This window comes from Myxocyprinus asiaticus, chromosome 26, assembly GCF_019703515.2.
Source record: "Myxocyprinus asiaticus isolate MX2 ecotype Aquarium Trade chromosome 26, UBuf_Myxa_2, whole genome shotgun sequence".
NCBI classification, from domain to species: domain Eukaryota; kingdom Metazoa; phylum Chordata; class Actinopteri; order Cypriniformes; family Catostomidae; genus Myxocyprinus; species Myxocyprinus asiaticus.
In genome coordinates, this window is record NC_059369.1 from 14,175,281 (window position 1) to 14,197,729 (window position 22,449).

At 36.8% G+C, this 22,449-nt stretch overlaps 1 protein-coding gene across 2 annotated transcripts; it reads left to right on the forward strand.

The window, feature by feature from the left end:
* Positions 1–543: 543 nt before the first annotated feature.
* Positions 544–22,277, forward strand: LOC127416953 (gastrula zinc finger protein XlCGF57.1-like). Of its 2 annotated transcripts, none has more exons than XM_051656583.1 (2): positions 544–1,130; positions 19,529–22,277. In XM_051656583.1, exon 2 carries the CDS (start codon positions 19,534–19,536, stop codon positions 21,277–21,279), a length of 1,746 nt encoding a protein of 581 aa, XP_051512543.1. In that variant the 5' UTR covers positions 544–1,130; positions 19,529–19,533; the 3' UTR covers positions 21,280–22,277. The 2 variants fall into 2 exon arrangements, with proteins under 2 accessions (XP_051512543.1, XP_051512542.1); XM_051656582.1 differs by lacking the exon at positions 544–1,130 and adding an exon at positions 4,796–5,377.
* Positions 22,278–22,449: the final 172 nt, after the last annotated feature.

A 22,449-nucleotide genomic window follows, 5' to 3' on the forward strand; every position in this document is an offset into this window, starting at 1 on the left:
TAGGAGGCGTACTGAATTGGAGGTGTACCTATGGATGTATTTTAAAGCCTACTTTCAAACTCAGTGCCTCTTTGCTTGACATCATGGGAAAATCAAAATAAATCAGCCAAGACCTCAGAAAAAAAAATTGTGGACCTCCACAAGTCTGGTTCATCCTTGGGAGCAACTTCCAAATGCCTGAAGGTACCACGTTCATCTGTACAAACAATAGTACGCAAGTATAAACACCATGGGACCACGCAGCCATCATACCACTCAGGAAGGAGATGCATTCTGTCTCCTAGAGCTGAACGTAGTTTGGAGCGGAAAGTGAAAACAATCCCAGAACAACAGCAAAGGACCTTGTGAAGATGCTGGAGGAAACAGGTAGACAAGTATCTATATCCACAGTAAAACGAGTCCTATATCGAAATAACCTGAAAGGCTGCTCTGCAAGGAAGAAGCCACTGCTCCAAAACCACCATAAAAAGACAGACTACAGAATGCAAGTGCACATGGGGGCAAAGATCTTACTTTTGGAGAAATGTCCTCTGGTCTAATAAAACAAAAAATGATCTGTTTTGCCATTATGACCATCATTATGTTTGGAGGAAAAAGGGTGAGGCTTGCAAGCCAAAGAACACCATCCCAACCGTGAAGCATGGGGGTGGCAGCATCATGTCGTGGTGGTGCTTTGCTGCAGGAGGGACTGGTGCACTTCACAAAATTGATGGCATCATGAGGATGGAAATTTATGTGGATATATTGAAGCAATATCCCAAGACATCAGCCAGGAAGTTAAAGCTTGGTCGCAAATGGGTCTTCCAAATGGACAATAACCCCAAACATACCTCCAAAGTTGTGGCAAAATGGTTTAATGGACTTATGAGCTTGACGCAAGTCTTCCTCAAGAAAACACTGGGGAAGCATGATCTGCTCCACCCTATTCCAGTCCTTGTCGCTGGACACTCCAGAGGTCATGACTTACACATCAACAACACTCCATCATGCCGATAAACCCCCTCTGCTACACCTGAACCTTCTGTCCAAAAATCTGCTGTTTCCCTAAGAGATGCCAACCCAGGATCCTGTTTCTGGGCCTCGATAACAGCATCCCGGCTAAACTGCTTACAGCCCCGCTCACCAAATAGGTGAGAAAACAAGGTATCACCTAACTGCAAGGCACCAATAGTGAGCAGACTACAGTCAACACAATAGTCCACTCGCGCTACTCATTTCAAAGTTAATGCACACTGCACTGTCCTGTCTGTAATTTGTTCTGTGCCCCACAACTCCATCTCGTGCACATCTGAGTTACATACATATGTGCTCCGAGTTCGGGTTCCGTCTGCTAAGCGTGCACTGAGCATGTCATTTTTAAAGTATTTCAGATTCACTTTAATTTCACTATTGCATAATTCCAGATATATGCTTGGCTGCAACAAGTTAGTAAACAAATACAAACAATAAACCCCATGGCACCGGGAATTTTTGGACAGAGGATTTGATGAGGAGCACACATTATTCAGCTGTTGTGAATTCAGCTACACACAAACTCTTCATGCAGATGTCACCAAAATAAAGACTTGATGGTTTATAACTAGTTTTAAGTGGATCGCATAGCAATGCCCCGTGAAAGCTAAGAATTTACTACAGAAATGTATTACTACTGTATACTAAGAAGAATGATAATGATAATATTAATCAATATATTATAATAATATTACAAATTATAATAATACAATAATATACTATTCAAGTTTTCTGGGTTCCTAAAAATAATGATGATAAATAGTGGGCTGAGATCTTAATTTATCTTTGTTCACTGATTTTTTTTTATTTATTTTTTTTATGTGTTTGTTTGTGGCTGAAGTGAAAAAGGTCTCAGTTTGGTTCTTTTAAAAAGGACTCAAGTATGAACCCTTTAAGAGTGGCCTCCAAGAAAAGTCTGAGAACTGGGCAAAACTTTAAAAAAAATTAACAAAAAAACATTTTTTGTTTATCAAATCACTGTAACAGTTCAGGAAAGGAGGATGTGGAAACCAGAGTAACAAACAACAAAACTTTAATCAAACAGAGCATCAAACTGAAAACACAGCAACATAAACACACACACAGAGTGTCTCTTTCTCTCACTGGTGTCTGGCATGCTCTTAAATCCATCTCCAACTCTCACTGCAATGACAAACAGCTGTTAGAGACAATCATTGCCAGGTGATGATCCTTACCATTCTCATCTCGCTCTTCATCACAAGACGGCGCTCAACCATGCCCCCACCACCTCAAACGTGTTCATGTAAACAAAACAAGCAAATAAAACAAGAAACACAATATACTTTCTATAAACAGCAATGGAGCCCAACTCTTATAAAAAAAAAAAAAAATCTAGAGTTCTGGCAAACTAGCCTTGCCTCAGATTTGCCATTCATTATTTTCACATGCAAATGAGCTTCTGATTGTGACTGCAAATGTTTGCCAGATGTTTGCAGCTCTTCACCGGTAGTGGTGAACCTGCAGCTAACCTTTGGCAACAATGGACAATTTTCCACAAAGCTCATTTGCATGTGAAAATGACCAGTGGGGAATTTGGCAGCAAATTTGCCATGAACCCTCAATTTTTGTAAGGGAAGTCACAATATAGAGTGATCATGTGGATCAGCAGAAGTGTAATTCACCAGACAGTCCAAACAGAATGAGTGCAAGTGGATAGATAAAATGTCCAAACAAGAGGTCCCTGCTGGACTGATGAAACAAACCGCTACTACCTGCAGCTCTCATGGCACAGCACACAGATAAACAGCACAACACCAAGCGCGAGCACAAGGCGGTGTTCAACCTGCAGAGAGCTTGCGAGTTGCAGCTGTCTGGTCACAGTCCAGTGAGCAATAACATTCAAAAATTTATTTGGATTAACCTGGAAGGCTAATTCACCATGGTTTCCCTCTGGAATTACCAATGGGATTTTATAATGTTAGTTTTGGATTCATGAGAAAAATAAGGTCTGTGTTAAACAGGGTTTGAAATTAACACCTGCCAACCTGACAAATGTGGGTAAAAATCATCAGTTGTCAATCAGTGAAATTGACCCTGTATTCAGATGGTCCCTTACCACATCCTTCAAAGTTTTAGCAATAAATGCTTTTTGAGTTATTAATAATAAAAAGTGTATATCCTTTCTTATCCACCTTTTTCCTGACTTCTCCATGGGCGGCGCCATTACGGCGAGCTACATCCTCTTGGATGCTCTGCACTTCAGCTTAGTTATTGTTATTGTACGCTAGAGCTAGACAAACGTTACTGGTGTTGCCGATCATCGGAGGCTCTTGAGGAATATGTGCTGTTAGAGGATGTTATAACAACTACAGGTGGCTTAAAAAATTACTGGACCTTAAAAAGCATCTGGTCTGATTCAGATTCCCAGATTTGTCCATTTTCATATTGAAGTGCTTTCTATAATCATCATCATCATACATTGTGTGTGCAACAAGAAACCCAGTGAAATCTAGCGCATTTTTAAATGTGAATTATCCCTCTGCATGCTGAATGTCTGTCTCTCTCTCTCTCTCTTTTACATGCACACACACATACAGGGCATGTGCAGAAAGCGTAAGAGCCCAGTGTAGTAACTTTACCATGTAAATGTGTGTGATAGTGTACTTATTTATTCAGCGATTTGTGTCGAAAGCGTCCATACACAGATTTTAGTGAGAAAGGGATTTACGTTAAGTAAACAGGGAGTGTTCCATCGTTTTTGACTGTCGTTAGTGATTATTTCAATGCTTGATTATGTGAATAAGTTGCGAACCGGAAGTCTGTAGCATCTGCGTTGGGAGTACACGCTAAGCATAATGGGTAATTTCGCCGACTATGAAAATCATGGATATGCTGGGAACTTTTCTGACCCATGACTTATAAAAAAAATATTTTCTTTGATTATTTATCTTATTTATGTGTACATCTGTATTGGTTTGTATGTATGTATGTATGTGTATATATATATATATATATATATATATATATATATATATATATATATATATATATATATATATTGTTTTTTTGTTTTTTTCCTTCACCTGTACTTCTTGTCTTTATAACTCAGTGATTGTATTCATACATTGTTGGATCTGTGTAATTTTGTACATCTTATTGAATATTTATATTGAACCTGTTTTTCAAAAAAAAAAAAAAAAGCAGCACAATATGTGGACTTTTCAGATGGTCCCTTGCCCACTGTATACAATTCTTTCCAATTTATTTAATTGTTAAATTAATTATCTGGAACGATTTTGTGACACCATCTGACCAGCTTACGGGACAAATCGCGTCCCATATTGATTAGATACGGGACGCATCATTTCATATTTAAATAAGGGATGATCCAGTATGAGCGAAGTGTGGATGCAGAAAATCGTGAGTTCATCGGGAGAAATTGTAAATCGTGTGTACAGCGGGAGGAGGGGTGGAAAATCGGGAGTGTTGGCAGGCATGGTGGCCACTGGCCAGTGAGCTAAAAAGTTCAATTCAAACCCTGGTTGTAAACATTTAAGATACTTGGATGTTATTTTCTATTGTGATTTTTTGTTCTCTGTGAATTTTGAAGCCGGCGTGTTTTTTTTTTTTTTTTTTAAGTATTTTGCTTTAATGTAACTTCAAAATTCATGTTTAAGATATGACTGTGTCTAATTTTTATAGTAGAACAAAACGTCCACGTGTCTTCACGTAATGTTTACCACAGACCTTATTTTACTTATAAATCCAAAACTGCAATTATAAAACCCATAGGAAAATCAAAAGGGAACCAGTGGCAACGCCTACAAACTGACGTCACACATACATGGCGGCCGGGGAGATACACAGTTAGCCTTATAGTAAACGTTAACCTTTAAACAAATAAAAACAGAAAGTAGTCGAGATTCATACATTACAGATAATTTCTAGTATTGCTCTTCTGTTTCTGTATACGTCATCTACCGAGGCTCGAGCAACATAACCCTTTGTCGCAATCAGGACATATAAAGCAGGAACATCAGACAATGGAAATCAGCTTTACAAGACAATCTAACAACGCGGTACCTATATTTACTGTATAGTAGATGTGTGCGAGTGTCAGATCTATAAATGCCGATTATATTCTCACCCTCGTAAACGCTCCATCCGTCAGAAACCTCACAGAAGAGGAAGAGGAAAAATCCTCCTAAACGTGACGAAGACGCGCTTCCAAACAAGCAGGAATAACTCCATGTGTAGCAGATGAAATCCGTGTTACGCAGTATTGACAAGATGTTTATTAAAGGGTTCATTCAAGTTTATAAAGATTTTATTAAATGGGAAAGTAAAGACATGGGTTGTGCAAATGCACGCAGCATTAAAATTGAAGATACAGCAGAACAAGGAGGTTGGTATCTATTTTTTTATTCTTTTTTTTTATTGACTGTTCATGAGGAATTCTAGGAAACAAAGTTTCAGGAAGTTCACTAGATTTGGTGGCTGAAGAAATGAAACAACAGAAGCTGTGAAATAACCATGTCCTCCAGTAAATAATGAAGATATATACAGCTCTGGAAAAAATTAAGAGACCACTGCAAAATTATCAGTTTCTCTGGATTTACTATTTATAGGTATGTGTTTGAGTATAAGTAACATTTTTGTTTTTTTCCTTAAAGTACTGACAACATTTCTCCCAAATTCCAAATAAAAATATTGTAATTTTGAGCATTTATTTGCAGAGAATAACAACTGGTCAAAAAAACAAATAAAAAAAATAAAATAAAAGATGCAGTGTTTTCAGACCTTGAATAATGCAAAGAAAACAAGTTCATATTCATTTTTAAACAACACAATACTAATGTTTTAACTTAGGAAGAGTTCAGAAATCAATATTTGGTGGAATAACCCTGATTTTCAATCACAGCTTTTGTGCGTCTTGGCATGCTATCTGTCAGTCTTTCACATTGCTGTTGGGTGACTTTCTGCCACTGCTGGCACAAAAATGCAAGCAGCTCGGATTTGTTTGATGGCTTATGGCCATCCATCTTCCTCTTGATCACATTCCAGAGGTTTTCAATGGGTTTCATGTCTGGAGATTGGGCTGGCCATGACAGGGTCTATCCGGTGGTCCTCCATCCACACCTTGGTTGACCTGGCTGTGTGGCATGGAGCATTGTCCTGCTGGTAAAACCAATCCTCAGAGTTGGGGAACATTGTTAGAGCAGAAGGAATCAAGTCTTCTTCCAGGATGTCCTTGTACGTGGCTTGATTAATGCGTCCTTCACAAAGATGAATCTGCCCGATTTCAGCCTTGCTGAAGCACCCCCAAATCATCACCGATCCTCCACCTGGTCGTCTAATCGTTAGACAGAGACCTGGAGAGGCCTTCAAACCACAGTGTCTTGCACCCACTGTGAAATTTGGTGGAGGATCGGAGATGATCTGGGGGTGCTTCAGCAAGGCTGGAATCGGGCAGATTCGTCTTTGTGAAGGACACATGAATCAAGCCACGTACAAGGATATCCTGGAGGAAAACTTGCTTCCTTATGCTCTGACAATGTTCCCCAACTCTGAAGATTGGTTTTTCCACCAGGACAATGCTCCATACCACACAGCCAGGTCAATCAAGGTGTGGATGGAGGATCACCAGATCAAGACCCTGTCATGGCCAGCCCAATCTCCAGACCTGAACCCCATTGAAAACCTCTGGAATGTGATCAAGAGGAAGATGGATGGCCACAAGCCATCAAACAAAGCCGAGCTCTTGAATTTTTGTGCCAGGAGTGGCATAAAGTCACCCAAGAGCAATGTGAAACACTGGTAGAGACACATGAAAGCTGTGATTGAAAATCCGGGTTATTCCACCAATATTGATTTCTGAACTCTTCTAATTTAAAACTTTAGTATTGTGTTGTTTAAAAAAGGAATATGAACTTGTTTTCTTTGCATTATTCAAGGTCTAAAAACATGGCATCTTTTTTGTTATTTTGACCAGTTGTTATTTTCTGCTCAAAATTACAATATTTTTATTTGGAATTTGGGAGAAATGTTGTCAGTACTTTATAGAATAAAATAAAAATGATAATTTTACTCAAACACATACTTATAAATAGTAAATCTAGAGAAACTGATAATTTTGCAGTGGTCTCTTAATTTTTTCCAGAGCTGTATGTTAATGTCAACAAATTGGGGGTTATTCAGAAAGCTGTTTTAAAAACAATTCCGTTCGGTGGCGCCAGTGGTGCAGAAATTACTCTTCAGCTTTAAATAATTACATGCGACTTGTGGCTTTCTGAAGACATACATTATGGTTTGGTGAGAAACATAATCTAGCTTGTGCTTGGGGTTAAGAGGTTGTATTTAACATGCTTAGTGAAAAAAAGAGGAAAGTATCTTTTAAAAATACCTTTTAAATGACCTTCACTGAATTACATGAAAAAATACTTGAGAGATTTGCAAGTTTAATTAAGCAAAAATTACTGCAAAAAAATGAAATACTTATCGAGTGTTTGTGTCTTGTTTTCCATTTAAATATCTAAAACAATTAATAAAACAATATGCATTTAACTAAAAGGAACATAATGTAAAAGATATTTAGACTTGTTTTCAGAGAATTATTTTTGAATGTATATGTATACAGGTGCATCTCAATAAATTAGAATGTCGTGGAAAAGTTCATTTATTTCAGTAATTCAACTCAAATTGTGAAACTCGTGTATTAAATAAATTCAGTGCACACAGACTGAAGTAGTTTAAGTCTTTGGTTCTTTTAATTGTGATGATTTTGGCTCACATTTAACAAAAACCCACCAATTCACTATCTCAAAAAATTAGAATATGGTGACATGCCAATCAGCTAATCAACTCAAAACACCTGCAAAGGTTTCCTGAGCCTTCAAAATGGTCTCTCAGTTTGGTTCACTAGGCTGCACAATCATGGGGAAGACTGCTGATCTGACAGTTGTCCAGAAGACAATCATTGACACCCTTCACAAGAAGGGTAAGCCACAAACATTCATTGCCAGAGAAGCTGGCTGTTCACAGAGTGCTGTATCCAAGCATGTTAACAGAAAGTTGAGTGGAAGGAAAAAGTGTGGAAGAAAAAGATGCACAACCAACCAGCCTTATGATTGTCAAGCAAAGTCGATTCAAGAATTTGGGTGAACTTCACAAGGAATGGACTGAGGCTGGGGTCAAGGCATCAAGAGCCACCACACACAGACGTGTCAAGGAATTTGGCTACAGTTGTCGTATTCCTCTTGTTAAGCCACTCCTGAACCACAGACAATGTCAGAGGCGTCTTACCTGGGCTAAGGAGAAGAAGAACTGGACTGTTGCCCAGTGGTCCAAAGTCCTCTTTTCAGATGAGAGCAAGTTTCGTATTTCATTTGGAAACCAAGGTCCTAGAGTCTGGAGGAAGGGTGGAGAAGCTCATAGCCCAAGTTGCTTGAAGTCCAGTGTTAAGTTTCCACAGTCTGTGATGATTTGGGGTGCAATGTCATCTGTTGGTGTTGGTCCATTGTGTTTTTTGAAAACCAAAGTCACTGCACCTGTTTACCAAGAAATTTTGGAGCACTTCATGCTTCCTTCTGCTGACCAGCTTTTTAAAGATGCTGATTTCATTTTCCAGCAGGATTTGGCACTTGCCCACACTGCCAAAAGCACCAAAAGTTGGTTAAATGACCATGGTGTTGGTGTGCTTGACTGGCCAGCAAACTCACCAGACCTGAACCCCATAGAGAATCTATGGGGTATTGTCAAGAGGAAAATGAGAAACAAGAGACCAAAAAATGCAGATGAGCTGAAGGCCACTGTCAAAGAAACCTGGGCTTCCATACCATCTCAGCAGTGCCACAAACTGATCACCACCATGCCATGCCGAATTGAGGCAGTAATTAAAGCAAAAGGAGCCCCTACCAAGTATTGAGTACATATACAGTAAATGAACATACTTTCCAGAAGGCCAATAATTCACTAAAAATGTTTTTTTTATTGGTCTTATGATGTATTCTAATTTTTTGAGATAGTGAATTGCTGGGTTTTTGTTAAATGTGAGCCAAAATCATCACAATTAAAAGAACCAAAGACTTAAACTACTTCAGTCTGTGTGCATTGAATTTATTTAATACACGAGTTTCACAATTTGAGTTGAATTACTTAAATAAATGAACTTTTCCACGACATTCTAATTTATTGAGATGCACCTGTATAGTTATGCGTTTGTGTATTTTTTTCACTTTAACTTGTTTATGCTTCTGCTAGTGCAGCAAGACAAAATACACTTACATATATCTAATATTATTTTCAACATTCTCTGAAAACAAATTTTAATATATGTTATTCGACAACAAAAATTGAAATTTTTTATTGTTGACATTGTCCATCATGTCGACTAATCGTTTCAGTCCTACACGAGAGCAGCAGTTCCCGCAGACCACACTCATGAGATGGGGCGTATAAACGATAATTTGCATTGCTGTTTCTATAACTGGTACACCCCAGCAAGTGGAGTGGTGGTGGTGAAGTGGACTAATGCACTGAACTGGTAAGCAGAAGGTTGTTGGTTCAATCCCCACAGCCGCCACCATTTTGACCTTGAGCAAGGCACTTAACTCCAGGTTGCTCCTGGGGGATTGTCCCTGTAATAAGGGCACTGTACGTCGCCTTGGATAAAAGCGTCTGCCAAATGCATAAATGTAAATGTAGAACACAGCTGCACACACACCAATAAACCAAACTCACAAAACATGCTGTGTTGTGTTCTCTGTTGTGAATATCTCTGTGGTGTTCCAGTTGTAGCAACAACAAAGTGAGTTTTTGCTTGACCATCCCATCTTGCCAGCAGGCAATGAAGGCTTTCACTAATAACAAAGTAGATTTTTTTTTCTCAACGAACCTTTTCGTATGCCTTCAGAACAAGCCAGGAATTCAACCGACACTGGAATGGAATGTCTGTCATACATATAGAGATGCTGATTTAAGAAACATTTGGAGTAGTCTCTTAATTTTTTCCAGAGCTGTATGTATATATATATATATATATATATATATATATATATATATATATATATATATTAGGGCTGTCAAATTATTAAAATATTTAATTGCATAATTTTTTTTTATTTTTTTTGTAAATCGTGATTAATCGCAATATATTTATAAACATGAGTGGACAAAATATACTTCATCCAGATGTATTTTTCAGTCATCCACACAAAACCTACCCCACCAACAGAGTTGAACAAAAGAAAATTAACACAAATCAATTCCAATTATGTACAAAATATGGTAGTTGTAAGTGTATTATGATAGGATTTAATCGCTTCTTTTTATGGAGTTTTGAAGGCCATAATCTTTCCAGGAGCACAGGGTAATTAAATAGCCCTGGTCACGTGACTATTTGCACCACTCATGCAAAAATGCTGCACTGTCATTTACAATTGACATTTACAATTGAAAACTCCTTTTAGACCCCGGTCATAATTGTAACAGGTGGGATTAAATGGGTTAATGACAGTGTAGATTACCTGCAGGGTTCCAGCAATGTCTCCAACTTCTGCATTGACTGGTGCACTATCAAGCAGAGACACTGTGATAGAACCTTGGAGAACTGAGACTGCAGCAGGGTTTCTGTTGGCCAGTAATCAGTTCCGGTGCTCCCTGTATGCATATTAAGCAGTCTACGTAGGGCACTTACTCCCTAGGGGGGCACCAGAAACTCCACCGGCTGCCTTTACTGGCACGTTTTTCAAAGACCTGGTAGCAGTAGCGGAGCACAGATGATCGCCTCGCACTCATACTTTCACTTCGCGCTTCGCAACTTTCGCCTCGTGCTCGCACTGCGCCTCGCAGCTTTTGCCTTGTGTGTGAATTGACTCGCTTCTCATGAACTGCGGTTTATTCAAAGGGTCATATTACGCGTTAATGGCATTAAAAAAAATTTGTGCCGTTAAACGAAATTTTTATAACTTCGACAGCACATAGATAGATAGATAGATAGATAGATAGATAGATAGATAGATTTTTCGGTTGATGAATATTTCTTCATGCTGTGTTGGTGCAATGAAACAAGCGCGCATCCCATCTACTGTATCAACTACACTGGTGAGCCCCGTGATGGCCGTGAATGTCGTCTTTTTTCTCTGAAGTGAGCGCGCATCCACAATAAAATATACATTATGAATTGTCGGACGATGTGCGGTCAGGAGATGGAATATGATGGATGATTCTGCTAACAGATAGGGCTGGGCAATATGTCTTAAAAAATAATGTCTCAATATTTTTCAGCCTATTGACGATATTCGATATACAGTATATCTCGATAATTATGTACTGTATTTGCTTTAAAATGGCTCAGAAGTTGTTGTTTTTTTATCAGAGGAACCATAATTTCGTCCAAACAGCCAAAAGACATTAAATAAAAATCTAATAATTAGTTTTTCATTAAACACAAGGGAGAATGAAATTCAATCATTTTCATTGATATGCACTTTATATTTATATTTCATACACAGTGATACATAGTAGCTTAATAAAAAGCATTATTTACCTTCAAATGTTTTTACTAATACATTTTTGTGAATGAACAATGTGTGCAAAGCTACTTCACTGATTTATTTTTGAAACCCCAGTTGAACATTGCATAATACTAAATTATTACTGTGGGACAAGTCAGGATGATTATTATAATATAATGGTGAATTATCATTATACTGATTATTAGATTTGCGTTATACAAAAGTAATATATTTCTGTCCTGTTTACTTCATCTTCACCTGGGGGCTTTTATTTTGACACCGAAATTGCTGTCGTATTTACTTGAACTTCACAAGTTGTTTTTATTTCAACACAGAAAAGATTTCCTGAAATGCTGTAATCTCCTTTTCTGTTATTCTGTGCCGCATTTGTAGATTTGTATAATAACTTGTAACTGTTACTAATGTTTGGAATTGCGCATTATTTTGATTTCACAGTGCACGTGAACTGATCTGACAGCACCGCAATGCGTGCACACAGATCAGCGCGTCAACCAGTTTGTTCTGAATCACACATAGACCATGTTTATCTGTCTTTAAATCACAGCCTTTTGTGGATTAATAATCACATATGACCAACTTGCCATTTTGATGTTATTTTGTTTAATTGTGCAGCCCTGAAGGATCGTGAAATTAGTATACTGATGCGCTCTTTCTGAAACTTAATGGCCAAATGAAAGCACATTAAAATCATTGTGATATTTACGATATTGGTCAATTTTACTTTGTCAGCAAAATTATCTAGATTATATCGTTAATATTCTATATTCTACACCGATATGCGCCAATATGAAAACTTTTTTTCAGAACAAATAATGCAGAAAACAATGCTTTTGAATTGGTGTCATTACGTAGTTTGTCCAGCAGAGTGTGCTCCGACTCCATTGTTTACAGAGCTGAGCTGACGGTGGCTCTGCAGACATGGCGGAGTTCAGCGGTGTCATCACGTTAATTTGTTAACTAGTCTGTAAAATACATACTGGAAACTTAATAAACAATGACCCCATCATTTTCCCTTTTCAATATAACTAATATAACGTTAACCTTGTCCCTGACAACCATGTCACTCATGTCTGTTTGTTGTTAGCCAGCTATAGTTTGTCAGTGTAGTCTGTAATGTAGCAGACTGAAAGGTAAACATCAGAGCATCTTTTTGCAGCTCAGCAGACAATGGTGCGGTGGTGGATTTTGTCTGTTGAGTGTCGATTTCATGCTATGTTATTACCTAATTGGTGAGACACAGTGCTGGAAAGTAAAATAAACAACATCCGTCTTTTACTCTCCGTGACAACGAGCTTATAGCTAACTAGCTAATCACGTAGCTACTTTCATTGTTTTCAGCTGAGTGGAAGCTAATGAGTAAACATGTATTCAACAAACTGTTTTGTATAGGATTCACAGTTTGGTACCCCCTTCAACTGAAGAATTCCAGTCGTGTCATTTATAAAATGTAATATTTAAAAGTCTGGTTTTCCACTGTTGAAAGTTTCCCCTGAACTTGTATAGCAGAATACAGTGTAACACCACTGCCGCTGTTTATCTTGACTCGGCAGTATTAATATAGTCAGCATTTGACTGATACTAAACAGTAATACTGATGTTTATTTAGCTGTTTATTTTATTTTTATTTATTCTTTATTTTAATGGTCAGCATTTGACTGATACTAAACATACAGTACTGATGTTTATTTAGCTATTTATTTTATTCTTTATTTTAATGGTCAGCATTTGACTGATACTAAACTGTAATACTGATGTTTATTTAACCATTTGTTTTATTTATTCTTCATTTTAATGGTCAGCATTTGACTGATACTAAACAGTAATACTGATGTTTATTTAACCATTTGTTTTATTTATTCTTTATTTTTATGGTCAGCATTTGACTGATACTAAACATACAGTACTGATGTTTATTAAGCTATTTATTGTATCGCATTTTTATTTATTCTTTATTTTCTCAGTGTTCATTTCTAGAATTTGTTGACAGTGTATAATAATAATGTAAAATATTCTTTGATAAAATATTTAAGAAAGCAGCCTTCTGACTACCTTTGCATAGTCATATCAGGGCAAAATCGGTGAAAAACCACATAGAAAAGGTCTGTTTTCATTCCAGCTCAAAAATTTCATATATCAGCCACCATATTGGTAATCGGTGAATTTTCCCTCTCTAAAATTGGTATCGGTCTCAAAAATCCCATATCGGTCAGGCTCTACTACTGACAGTTGACAGAAATTTCCAATTCATCCGAGTTTCACTTTGCCTGTGGCCAGAGAGCGCAAAGTTGTCACACTGCAATTCAGATGATACCTTTATAATATTATTATATTTATAATATAATATTATATTTATAATGTTATATTTAGTGGTCGGCCGATATATCACCGAGGCCGATAAATCGGCCAATATTTAGACTTTTTTAATTATCACATCAGCTGATAAATATTCCCGTTTGGCCGTTTTTTTTCTTGAGGGTGCAGAAAATTGCCTGCTTGCAAGTGAAGCGACTGAGATTTGTAAACGACCAGTCATGGTCGTTTTGTTGTTATGTGCCATTGTGTTACTACAGTTGAAGTCAGAAGTTTACATACATCATAGCCAAATACATTTAAACTCAGTTTTTCATAATTCCTGACATTTAATTGTAGAAAACTTTTCCTGTCTTAGGTCAGTTAGGATCACTATTTTAAGAATGTGAAATGTCAGAATAATAGTAGAGATAATGATTTATTTCAGCTTTTATTTCTTTCATCACATTCCCAGTGGGTAAGAAGTTCACATACACTTTGTTAGTATTTGGTAGCATTGCCTTTAAATTGTTTAACTTGGGTCAAACCTTTTGCGTAGCCTTACACAAGCTTCTCACAATAAGTTGCTGGAATTTTGGCCCATTCCTCCAGACAAAACTGGTGTAACTGAGTCAGGTTTACAGGCCCCCTTGCTCGCACACGCTTATTCAGTTCTGCCCACAAATGTTCTATCGGACTGAGGTCAGGGCTTTGTGATGGCCACTCCCATACCTTGACTTTGTTGTCCTTAAACCATTTTGCTACAACTTTGGAGGTATGCTTGGGGTTATTGTCCATTTGGAAGACCCATTTGCGACTGAGCTTTAACTTCCTGGATGATGTCATGGGATGTTGCTTCAATATATCCACATAATTTTCCATCCTCATGATGCCATCTATTTTGTGAAGTGCACCAGTCCCTCCTGCAGCAAAGCACCACCACGACATGATGCTGCCACACCCATGCTTCACGGTTGGGATGGTGTTCTTCGGCTTGCAAGCCTCACCCTTTTTCCTCCAAACATAAAGATGGTCATAATGGCAAAACGGATAAATTTTTGTTTTATTAGACCAGAGGACATTTCTCCAAAAGTAATGCCCCCATGTGCACTTGCAAACTGTAGTCTGGCTTTATTATGGCAGTTTTGGAGCAGTGGCATCTTCCTTGCTGAGCAGCCTTTCAGGTTATTTCGATATAGGACTCGTTTTACTGTGGATATAGATACTTGTCTACCTGTTTCCTCCAGCATCTTCACAAGGTCCTTTGCTGTTGTTCTGGGATTGATTTGCACTTTTCGCACCAAACTATGTTCAGCTCTAGGAGACAGAATACATCTCCTTCCTATGATGGCTGCGTGGTCCCATGGTGTTTATACTTGCGTACTATTGTTTGTACAGATGAACGTCAGGATGAACCAGACTTGTGGAGGTCCACAATTTTTTTTCTGAAGTCTTGGCTGATTTCTTTTGATTTTCCCATGATGTCAATCAAAGAGGCACTGAGTTTGAAGGTAGGCCTTAAAATACATCCATAGGTACACCTCCAATTCAGTACGCCTCCTATCAGAAGCTAATTGCCTAAAGGCTAGACATAATTTTTTGGAATTTTCCAAGCTGCTTAAAGGCACAGTTAACTTAGTGTGTATGTAAACTTCTGACCCACTGGAATTGTGATATTGTGAATTAAAAGTGAAACAATCTGCCTGTAAACAATTGTTGGAAAAATTACTTGTGTCATGCACAAAGTAGATGTCCTAAACGACTTGCCAAAACTATAGTTTGCTTAAATGAAATCTGTGGAGTGGTTAAAAAATGAGGTTTAATGACTTCAACCTAAGTGTATGTAAACTTCTGACTTCAACTGTACAATAATAGATTAGGGATGGGCAGATCGATACTAAAGTATCGATACTTCCGATACTGATGTGGTATCAAGAATATCGATCCTCACATAACAATATTGATTCTGAATTATTTTTTTTAACAAGTGATCTTATTATTTAGAATACATGAATATTAATGCATCTCATAAGCTGCGAAGTGAAAAAAAATAAAATATATTAGTGAATTGTTGCATGGCACCGGAACTATTTTTTTCTTCCACTCATCTTGAAGCACAGAAATGCTAAAATACACTAGCAGTTAGACAGCACTCACCCTTTCAGTCATAGCGCTTGTTCGAAGAGAGAGCAGTGCTTTCCTGAGGTGATGACAGAAAAACAGCATCTGGAGTTATTCACACTAAGTAATGACAAACCTAGACGTGACATGTATTATAATGGGCTTGTGTGACCATTTTTACAGGTTTATTTAAATTCAGAGTTGTTAAAACTTTAATAATGATCTGTAATCCTCGTTAATAAATGGTACCCTTATGAAAACTTACCATGGATTTACTGTAGTAATATTGTGTTAACCATAACTGTAGTAACCACGACTGTAGTAACCATAGTTTTACTACAGCATTACTGTAATATCCATATGGTAACTTGGTTTTAGTAATAGTAACCATATAATAATATCTATGGTTAATTTTAAGGTTTTATATGTGGCTTATTCAAACTCATTTTAAAGGGTAAACAAAGCAGCCTAACAATTTTCTGTTTAGGCCCATAAATATATACATTTCTTTTAAGTAATAATAAAGTTACTCATTTTATCCCAAAAATTCGTAAAAATTCAATTCAGCAGAGGTATCGTATTGAGTGATGATTATGAATTTGAGCTAATAATGTTAAAGTGCTCACCTGTTTCAGTCTCCCTCTCTCTCCTCAACAGTTCCCTATAACTTTTAACTGTCTTGTCTAATGATAAAAAGGCAAATATCAATAAAACTAATATCATATACCGTCTGCAAATATGTGCATATCTCGTTTAAACAGATGTAATTCACAAAACTTCAGCAGATCCAGCATCCTGTGGAGTGCTCATTTATTTACCTCTAAAGCACGTGTTCTAACAGTCACTCCTCTACAGTTCCCTGTCACCTCTAACTATCTTTTCTAATGATTTTGACAAATATCAATAAACTTGTATTTTATACCGTTTGCAAATATGCAGATATCTCATTTAAACAAAACATTTACAAACCTCATGAAAATCCAGCGTTTTCTTCCCGTCGAGCGTTCATCTAATATCTTCCTTCCTCAGGAGGACTTCTAAGATGTCTTGGGTTTAGGAGCTACATTTAGCATTAAAATGCTTCATGAATTACTCTTAGATGGAGATTTTACGAGTCCTAAGTTAGGAGTGACACGCTCTTAATTTTTAAGAGTTGCTCCTAAATTTCCATGTTAGGAACTACTTTTTGCCATAAGATTTTTTGTGAATATGGGCCCGGAATTATACTTTTGCGTCTTTTTAAATCTTCAAGAGAATTTGTGTCAATACCCAGCATTAAAGGTATAGTTCACCCAAAAATGAAAATTATCTTATTTACTCACCCTCATGCCATCCCAGAGGTATATGACTTTCATTCTTCAGCAGAACACAAAGATTTTTAGAAGAAAATCTCAGCCCTGTAGGTCCATACAATGCAAGTGAATGGTGATCAGACCTTTGTAACTCCAAACATCACATAAAGGAAACATACAAGTAATCCATAAAACTCCACTGGTTAAATCCATATCTTCAGAAGCGATATAATAGGTGTGGGTGAGAAACAGATCAAAATTTAACTCTGAATCTCCACTTTAACTTTTATATCTGAAAACCACATGTGGTTCCTGTTTAGTTTCACTTTTACATCTGAAAGTGAAAGTGGCAATTTAGAGTAAAAAATTATATAAATATTGTTCTGTTTCTCACCCACACCTATTATATTGCTTCTGAAGATATGAATTTAAACACTGGAGTCATATGGATTACTTGTATGTTTCCTTTATTTGATTTTTGGAGCTACAAAGGTCTGATCACCATTCACTAACATTGTATGGACCAACAGAGCTGAGATATTTTTCTAAAAATCTTCTTTTGTGTTCTGCTGAAGAAAGTCATACACATCTGGGATGGCATGAGGGTGAGTACATGATAAGATAATTGTCATTTTTGAGATATGAAAGGATTGTCAGAAAATTCTAATTTTCTTGACAATAAACCGTTTTTAGTACCATTAAACAAAATATAAAACGAAATTGAAAAAATCATATTTCATACACTAGGCTTTAAAGATAATTATCCTTCTGAGGCCCAGCAATTCATTTTTGTATAAGCCATTTGTTATTTAAGTTTTTCTTAGCCCATGCCTGCTACAGAGGTAAATCTTGGGGTATTATCAGAAATACCAAATGTTTGAGAGTTTGGCCATGACAACTTCGTATCCTTGGTCTATAAATATGGATTGAAATGTTTCACAGTTCAATTCAACACATCAAATACAATATGAATAATAATAAAAAAACAAACAAACAATTTTTATTATATGTATTTTATGCACCAAACACTATAGGGAAATTGTAAAACTTTTTTCCCTGTGTCTCAAGAACTTGTGGTACGATGACATCATCATAGCTTGTAATCAAAAGTAATGAGATCTTTATAATGGCAGAACAGGCTGCATATATGAAAATACACCGAAATATAAGTTCACACTTTAAATATATCTTATAAAAAGTATATGTCCGAATTTTCAAAGCTCTACGTTGTTTTGTTTGTTTTTTGTGGTGGGCATGAATGGAATGTAATGGTGATTGAGCGATACCTCAAAAGACTGTTGTATCATATTTGATTAATCTAATTTCAACATGTTTTTTCAATAAAATAATATACAAAATTTTAACCAAGCATAAGTTGCTTATATTCAGCAAATACTTAAAATATCAGTAACAATATAATCATTAAAGTCACTTTTACTTTCTTAAAATAAGCTGTCATTTATCCTAACGTAAGAGTAATTTTTGCATAAGTTTTTCACCATTTTAACAAGATCGATATAAACATTGAAACCACTTACTTAACAAATAACTACAAGATGGTGCCATTAACGTGAAACTTAACATACGTTTTTTGCTTTTCATCTCGAACAGAGAGTGAGACAGGAGCCATCAAACGTTGTGTATCATATTTAATGCATACAGCATTATAGGGTTAATAGGGATGTCAGTAGATCAAAATAATTAACCACAATTAAACTCATGATTTTTGAATTAATTTAGAATATGTCACAAAGGTTAGCTACAAAATTTATTATATTGCTTGAGTTACTTTCCCTACCGGTTGGTGTTAACTTTAAGGCCACCTGCTGAGACAAAGTGAGATTGGGCTAGAAACACCATAGCTAAATGGTTGAAATGTCTGGCTCCTACCGGTTTCTACTGAGAGAAAAGATAAATGTGAAGATTATGCAGATTTTTGCCCTTCGGATGGACTGGTTTTGATTTTACTGAATAAATTGTTTTGTTCCCACTAATTTGGTCTGTTTTAGTCACATGTTTCATGGCTCATATGGCCCGGTTTTGTTTTTGTCGTTGAATAAACATCATAACAGTCAATATTGTCTTTTCATTTTGAACATCAGGGATATTTAAAAATTAATTGTTTGGTATTAAACTAAATGATCGTAACCTTGAATTGCAAGCATCTAAAAGATTTGATAGCATTTACATGAGCAAGACATATTTGTGAACCACAAGAAAATATAATTTACAAATAGATAGTGGGTCACGTTAATTTCCTTTCATGTTTCTTTATTTCTTTTTCTTTTTAATGAATTTTGACTTATATTTTTATTTCAGATGTGATGGAATTGAAAGAGGAAAGTAAAGAACTGAATGAAGTGGAGGAGAAAAATAATTATCGGGATCCACATTTTACAACTAGAGATTTTTCTTTTAGCTGCTCACAGACAGAAATGTATTCCTCGCAAAATACAACAGGAGCCAGAAATTATTTCACCTGCCCTCAGTGTGATAAGATTTTCAAGAGGAAAGTAAACCTCAAGGTGCACATTAGAATTCACACTGGAGACAAGTCTTTTACGTGCTCTCAATGTGGAAAGAGTTTCTGCAGTAAAGGAAGCCTGGGTAAGCACATGATAATTCACACTGGAGAGAAGCCATTCACCTGCTCTCACTGTGGGAAGAAATTCAGATATCAAGGAGAACTTGGAATGCACATGAGAATTCACACTGGAGACAAGCCTTTTAAATGCTCTCAATGTGGAAAGAGTTTCTGCAGTAAAGGAAGCCTGGGTAAGCACATGATAATTCACACTGGAGAGAAGCCTTTCACCTGCTGTCAGTGTGGAAAGACTTTCAATACTAAAGGCAGCCATGATGTGCACATGAAAATTCACACTGGAGAGAAACGTTTTACATGCATGCAGTGTAGGAGGAGTTTCCCATATCAAGCATACCTTAAAAGGCACATGAGAACTCACACTGGAGAGAAGCCTTTCACCTGCCCTCAGTGTAGAAAATGTTTTACAGAGAAAACAACCTTTACAAATCACATGCGAATTCACACTGGAGAGAAGCCGTTTAGATGCAATCTGTGTTGGACGAGTTTCAGATGTAAACAGGGACTTACCATGCACATGAGAACTCACACTGGAGAGAAGCCTTTTACATGCTCTCAATGTGGAAAGAGTTTCTGCAGGAAAGGAAGCCTTGGTAAGCACATGATAATTCATACTGGAGAGAAGCCTTTCACCTGCTCTCAGTGTGGAAAGAGTTTCAATACTAAAGGCAGCCATGATGTGCACATGAAAATTCACACTGGAGAGAGACCTTTTACATGCATGGAGTGCGGGAAGAGTTTCCCTTATCAAGCACCCCTTAAAAGGCACATGAGAACTCACACTGGAGAGAAGCCTTTCACCTGCCCTGACTGTAGAAAAAGTTTTACAGAGAAAACAACCTTAACAAGTCACATGCGAATTCACACTGGAGAGAAGCCATTTAGATGCAGTCGGTGTTGGATGAGTTTCAGACGTAAACATGGACTTACCATGCACATGAGAACTCACACTGGAGAGAAGCCTTATGTATGCAATCAGTGTGAAAAGAGTTTCATAACTAAATATCATCTTGAAAATCACATGAGAGTTCACACTGGAGAGAAACCATTTACATGCATCCAGTGTGGAAAGAGTTTCAAAACTAAATGGCATCTTTGTATTCACATTAGAATTCACACTGGAGAGAAGCCTTACACATGCCTCCAGTGTGGGAACAGTTTTGCACGTAAAAACAGCTTTAAGACTCACATGAGATTTCACACTGGAGAAAACCTTTTCAGGTGTCATCAGTGTGACACACATTTTACTTCTGCAACAGCCCTAAAAATGCACCTGAAAATTCATGAAAATGAGAGGCAGTACTTGAGTTCTCCTGCAGGAAAGCATTTTAAAAAGAAGCAGAAAAAACATGCTGCTGTGAGAGCTCACGTTTGCTTAGACTGTGGAAAGGCCTTTTCTAGAAAAACTAATTTGGAACAGCACCAAAGGATCCATACAGGTGAAAGAACATTCAGTGCAAGTGCTTAATATGTGGAAAGAGTTTCACATGTTCCGGAATCCTGAAAGTACACGAGCGTGGATACTGGAGTGAGGCCATGCACTTCATGTGGAAAGAGTTTCAACCAATCCTATACTCTAAAGATTCATAGAAAGGATTATTATTATTATAGTTTTCATTGATATGAAATTCAGAAGAAAAAAAGATGGCATTTTTCACTAAAAAGCAGTAATAATCTAAGAGGGTAATTTGCTATATTGCATTACCTGTAGTAATCAATGAGCTTTAATTGAGCATGTTTACATGGAGGTTCTTACACCGATTATGCTTAATAAGAAGACAACATGTGTGATCATGTAAACGCATGTAAAACGACTTTATCAGGGTAAGGTCATGAACGGTTTAAGAATAAACCAATCGACATGGGTAGATTTTTGCCTATTATCCTGATGTTGCATTGCATATAAACTCCTTAACTGGCATGAGAACAACGTGATTATTTCAAATCTCATGTAATCTGATTTTGGGGAATAACTAATACCTTATTGGTGCACATGTAAACAAGCTCGGTGTAAGGGTTTGTAGGACGTTTGTAGTGGTTTAATCAAACGTGTTAAACAAAGGATCTAATTTGAGTTTTTAAAAGCAAGCTGTGTGTCTGCGACTTAGAGGGAGCAGATACACATATGTTTTACTTCATTTTTTTATTACTTTCATATTTTATTAATGTTAACTAAAATCCATTAATTTTTACTTAATACTTATCATATTAAATTCTTTTACTACTACTGTTTAATCTTATGTTGTATGCTGCATTGTCTTCATAAATTAGAGATATGGAAATGTGTTCATTTCAAGTTCTTTAATGTCACCGGATGATGTTGAAATACAGTAATTTTTCATTGTCTTTCCTTGGTATAATAACATTTGTTGAATTTGTGCCAGTCAGACAAAGTCACCATTGAAAAAGACACAACTAAGATTATTCAATAAACTGCACATTTTACCACTACTTTGTCTCCTGCCTATTCCCCCGATTCTTCTTGCCTTTCATTTGGTGTAGAGTTAAAACAACAAGGTTTTGACTGTTTTGGTATGTTGTTGCTTTGAAAAGCATTTTATTTTTGTAGGAATTCTTTTACGGTTGGGAGTAACAATACAAAGTGATGTTGTCACCAACTATTGTTTATTTTTATCTG

Excerpts from the sequence above, each read along its gene's own strand:
- LOC127416953 (XM_051656582.1), top strand. The coding sequence starts at position 5,233 with ATGAAATCCGTGTTACGCAGTATTGACAAGATGTTTATTAAAGGGTTC. Across the intron at positions 5,378-19,528 it reads AGATACAGCAGAACAAGGAG|ATGTGATGGAATTGAAAGAG; the intron begins GTTGGTATCTAT and ends TTTTTATTTCAG.